This window comes from Lolium perenne, chromosome 5 (genome assembly GCF_019359855.2).
Source record: "Lolium perenne isolate Kyuss_39 chromosome 5, Kyuss_2.0, whole genome shotgun sequence".
Lineage (NCBI taxonomy): Eukaryota > Viridiplantae > Streptophyta > Magnoliopsida > Poales > Poaceae > Lolium > Lolium perenne.
The window spans coordinates 134,647,937-134,650,365 of NC_067248.2; the positions used below are offsets into that span (position 1 = coordinate 134,647,937).

The 2,429-nt window shown below is 44.3% G+C and overlaps 1 protein-coding gene across 1 annotated transcript; it reads right to left on the reverse strand.

Moving 5' to 3' along the window:
- Window positions 1-833: 833 nt before the first annotated feature.
- Window positions 834-2,176, reverse strand: LOC139829794 (peroxidase 2-like). Its single transcript, XM_051330028.2, has 2 exons — window positions 1,827-2,176; window positions 834-1,730 (listed from the first exon to the last, which is right to left on the reverse strand). The coding sequence occupies exons 1-2, from the start codon at window positions 2,076-2,078 to the stop codon at window positions 1,014-1,016; spliced, it is 969 nt and encodes a 322-aa protein (XP_051185988.1). The 5' UTR covers window positions 2,079-2,176; the 3' UTR covers window positions 834-1,013.
- Between the last annotated feature and the right edge of the window lie 253 nt (window positions 2,177-2,429).

A 2,429-nucleotide genomic window follows, 5' to 3' on the forward strand; every position in this document is an offset into this window, starting at 1 on the left:
CGTTCTTAATCTTCGCCGGCCATAACAATCATGGACGCAGTAGAGTGGTTTCTAAAAACCATAACATGCATCCCCATATCCCAAATTTCCCAGGAGACAATCATAACTAGGAAAGCTATAGCCATTCTTGATGGGCCCTATTTAAAGAAAAGTGATTTTCGCTCCTGAGTTCCAGTGCTCTCGCCATTAAAAAAAATGTTTATAAGTTATAAAGAAATCTGAAAAGTAATTTTGGAGATTGTCAGTGATATATCTTACAATCATGCAAAATCTAAACCAAAATTTCTTTTTTACTTTGTGCTAGACAAAAATAACAAAATCTGAAATGTTTTTAGAGATTTGAAAATGACTACTCAGATCTGCACTTTTGTCATTTTTGTGTAGCTTAAAATATAAAGTATTTAAAATTTATATTTTACACGTTTGTGGGACACATTATTGGCTATATGCAGATTTTTTTCAGAATTTTTTGAAACTCAAAAATATGATTTTTAATTTATTTAAAAAACGAGATCACTGGTGCCCATGTGCACCAAATCTCTGTCCTTTAACTAAGAACTACATTCATCCACCGATTCTTTACTATGTAAGAAGAGTACCAGTCCTTGGGAGAAACTTGCATAGCCAAAATTCTTGACATCGTCTTCGCTCGAGTCTATTCGTGGTACGAACTCTATTTTAGATAAAACAAGCCGTTGTAAGAAACAAGTACTGTGACTAGTCACATGTAACTTCCGCTGGAAGGGAGAAGGAACACATTACATTTAGAATAAATCAAAAATAACTTATACAAGTATGCACGACCAAAAGAATAATTTATACAAGCATGCACAAAGAGAAAAGGAACACTTTACATTTATCTAAGAAAGAAATATTTACATTTAGCTTATGCGGGAAGGGACACTTTATAGTTAGAATGAATCAAAATAATAATTTGTACACTTATGCAGGATGAAATGTAAAACTGAAACAATTAAATTTTATGTCCATTGACGAGCATTGAATCTTGTTCCTTAATAAGGTTTCTTGTTCACCCTGCGGCAGTTCTTCCTAATCTCTCCATCTCTTCCGGTCAGCGGGCTTATGTTTCCCATTTTGATCATGGAGGCTGCAAAGTTCTTGAAGAAGTCCTTCTGGCTGCTAGAGAACCGGCGAACAATCGGCGCGGTGGTCGCTGCCGCTCTGGGGTCGGACATCATAACCTGGTCAGACAGGAGGGGGGCATGCCCCCGCAGGAGGTTGCCGTAGTACTTGTTGTCAAACACGTTGGGAGTAGCCGCATCAAGGTTCACCAGCGTCCCCTCATCTTGCCCGACCGTGCACTCCTGCTGCGTGAATTGACACTGTGTCCGCCCAAAGGTGTGGGCTCCCTGGAGGGCGACGAGGTCAGTGTCGTCGAGACCCATGTTTTTGAATTTCTCTAGAAGGATATCCAGAGGGTCGAACGGGCTCGGGAGATCGGTGGCGCTCTTGATGTTGGTCTTGGTGCCATCACGGCGCCCTAGAGGCACGCTCCAGGACGGCCCTCCAGCTAGTTCGACAGAGATCTCGGCAGCAAGGGTGAGGATGTCGGCACATGAAACAATGCCAGGGCAAGCTTTCTCTAACGCGCGCTTGATGTTGTCGACCACCTTGAACCCGCGCGCTGACTGGTCATTGCCAGGGGCTTTCTTCTCGCTCACTATCCCCAAGTAGACGTCGTCATCGAGTAGTAGCGAGCCATCACAACCCTGAACAAATTTAAAAAAATAGACTGATGAGACAGTGTACCGTGGCATACTATCGATCAACAACACGATTAATTATGCGTTTTTTTGTGAACTCACATTGACGAAGCAGTCGTGGAAGTGTAGGCGGATGAGGCTGGCCAGGATGCGTGCGTCGGTTACCCGGGCGTCTTGGATGACTCGCTTGACAATGTTCCGTGTATCGGGGCATGAGTTGTCGTAGAAAGACGAGCTCAACCCGGCGCGGGAACCACCATAAGCGTGAGCGCCATGGCTCAGCACTAGAGTCAGTGCTGCTATGAGCAAGAGGCTGCAGCGAGCAGCTGACGACAAGGTACAAGAAACGGCCATGTTCACAGAGAGAAATGCTAGCCGACACCAGCAAGCAAGCTAGCTGCAAGAAAAAGAAGAAGGAAAGAAATGTATATCGGAGAGAGATGGATATGAGATGTGAGGGAAACGGGGATGCTATGGAGGCCCTATTTGTAGTCTTGATCCAGGCCGGTGTGTTCACCTTTTAGCTAGGACTAGGATTTTGTGGAAGCGTGTTTTGACATGTTCCACATTCACGTGCCCGCCGTTGTGAACTGTTGAACATGGCCGCCAAAGCATTGCTTTCGTGCACGCGGCTCCTCCTGGTATTATCGGTATATTTTTATATATGATTAACTAGAACAAGTTGACGGCGAGATGCAGAAGAGG